The sequence below is a fragment of the Babylonia areolata genome, chromosome 18, assembly GCF_041734735.1.
Source record: "Babylonia areolata isolate BAREFJ2019XMU chromosome 18, ASM4173473v1, whole genome shotgun sequence".
NCBI classification, from domain to species: domain Eukaryota; kingdom Metazoa; phylum Mollusca; class Gastropoda; order Neogastropoda; family Buccinidae; genus Babylonia; species Babylonia areolata.
Genome location: NC_134893.1, coordinates 43,706,974 through 43,709,473, shown reverse-complemented (window position 1 = coordinate 43,709,473; position 2,500 = coordinate 43,706,974). Strand labels below are relative to the sequence as shown.

The 2,500-nt window shown below is 42.6% G+C and overlaps 1 protein-coding gene across 1 annotated transcript in view; it reads left to right on the top strand.

The window, feature by feature from the left end:
- LOC143292800 (protein singed-like) overlaps nt 1-2,500 on the top strand; it is a 31,988-nt gene that overhangs the window by 27,263 nt on the left and 2,225 nt on the right. The window contains exon 5 of the mRNA XM_076603386.1: nt 150-2,500. This exon is cut by the window's right edge and continues 2,225 nt beyond it. Coding sequence (XP_076459501.1) covers nt 150-355 — 206 coding nt within the window. The 3' untranslated portion in view covers nt 356-2,500. The remainder of the gene's footprint in view (nt 1-149) is intronic.

The window sequence follows — 2,500 nt, the reverse complement described above, 5'->3', positions numbered from 1 at the left end:
GTTTTCCGTTTCGATCACTTTTAGCAAGAGCACAAAACGTTTTGTCAGAGTCCGTGTGTGTGTCTGAATGGTATGGTGCCAGTGACGCAGAGGCCGTCATATCGTGTTCTGTTGTCTTCTGACCAAGAGTTGCTGTTGTCGTGTTGCAGCCACCAACGGTCAGTACTGGTCCGTGGTGGACGAGAAGTCCATAGTGGCGGACGGCAGCGGCAAGTCCCCCTTCCACCTGCAGTGCCGCGACAACCGCACCCTGACCCTCCAGCACGGCAAGGACCGCTTCATCAAGGGAGAGCAGAACGGTCTCTTCCAGGCCGTGGGGCTGGAGCTGGAACCTGCCGTCCTCTGGGAGTACTAGACCCCCTCCCCCTCTCGCCCCCCCCCCCCCCCCTCCATCCCTTGCCAATCGGTCATGGAATCCTCCCCGTGACCGTGACATGGAAGGACCTGATCTCTGCTTTTCCACGGGCTGTTTTATCAACCACCCTGCCTGGCTACCTGTAGTCCATCTGTTCCGCTGTCTGGAGACTGGAGACTAGTGTTGATAGAGACTGCATTGATACATGGAGTGTGGTGTGGTGTGGACATCGTATGATGTTGGCAAGCTTGGAGTGCCGTGGGAACAAGAGGCCTGGTCAGCAAAGTTGTGTGTGATTTAATTAAAGAAAAAAGAAAACTTATTCTCATTTTGAACGATCCATTCTGATGGGGGTAATGGTAAACCTTTCCAGCTCTTATATTGTTCTGGTTAGTCTTGTTTATTGTGAGGTAAATTGTCAACTGTTCATACTGTTGTATTGTAATGTAATGATTAGTCGTGTTCATTGTGGGGAAATAATAAACTGTTCCTGATCTTGGAATGTATCATTCTGGCCAGTCTTGTTCACTATGGGGTGAGTGTGAGCTGTTCAGTCTCACACAGTTATGTTCTGGCTGTTCCGTGTTCGCTTCCTGCTTTCCTGTAGCCATGACTGTGATGGGCAGATAATCGCTTTCTTTGACTCGTTTTATACATGCTCCTCAGCTCCGTAATTCTCCTTCTCCTGCCAGCGTTTTATGGCAGCTTTTCTTTACTTCCAGTTCTAACTGTGCTCAGTGGGTTAATCAGGATGAGCAGTGTTTCCATATCAGTATGTCAACCAAACACAGACATGCTGCACTGGGTTTCTTTTTTTTTTTCTTTTTTTTAACTCACTCAGTACGGCCAGTCCTCTCTTCTCCTCTACACAGACCCCTGGGATGTCCAGTGGGTGTCTGAATGACCCAACCTTTAGCTTCCGTCGTCAGAATTGTGGTTTTCTCTGTCAACATTCACCTCTTCAGTATAAGAGCCTTCCGCTTGCAATATTTTGATGATGGTAAATGGGGTGAAACGCTGTTAACGTCGTCCCTTTCGCCGTTCGTATGGAGAGAGTTAATGGTATAGATTTAGTTACATTTAGCATGGGAGAGTTTCCCTTCAAATGCTGTGTATTTTTTCGAAACATTCTATACTTTTGTGAATATTTTCTAATGATTGTTAGTCATTAGTAACAAATATGTTCAATTATCTGCATCTTGTGAAGAAACAAGCGAAAACTGGAATGGGAGAAATTGAAAATCTTTTTGGTAGAATTCTTTTGGAGAATGTATCCTACCTCTCTCCGCTCCCCTCCCTCCCCCTCTCCCTCACCAGCAGATCCATGCCTAAGTTTTGGGTTGAATGTTTGTGCCTTGTTTGTTTACAAAAGATGTAATGAGTCATGTAAATTTTAACATACATTTTGCATTTCATAGATGCAATATTCTAAGTATGAATGTCTTTTTGAAATGATACATTTTGCATTTCATAGATGCAATATTCTAAGTATGAATGTCTTTTTGAAATGACTTCACAACAGATCAGCCATAAGAGTCAAATCACAATATTGACATTTGCGAATCAACCAAACTGAATATCACTGTATTGACATTTTGCTATGTTTATGTGACCCTTTGAACTGTAGTGTTTCAGAGGCTAATCACTTTGACAAACTGAATCGAATGGTCCAAACTAAATAAAGATAACAATATGAAAAAAAACCCAAACAAACTGATACTTCTGCGGTGGGTCCTGATATCTTGGGGGATGGCTGTGTGTCGTTTTGTGTGTGATCTGCTGCTCACATCACAGCTTCATGGACCAGAATCTCTTTGATTTCTTGAACAGGGGAGGTGGGGAGGACAGTGCTCGACTGCAGCATGAATCGATAATCATGATTTTATGACCACATTTTATGACAAAGCAGAACATTTTCTTTTCCATAAGTAGATTTAGAAGTGTACGTTCAGTTCGTTTTGTTTTTGTTTTTTTTTATAAAGAACTTGCACAGGTTAAACGAATTAATTTTGTATACATTTTATTAACTTTTTACATACTGGTATAGACTGATTCAGCATTGATGTTTTTCATTTACTCATGTTCACATGCGTATATATGTATACACATTTCAAGTATTGGAGTTCATTCATCCATCTCCATACC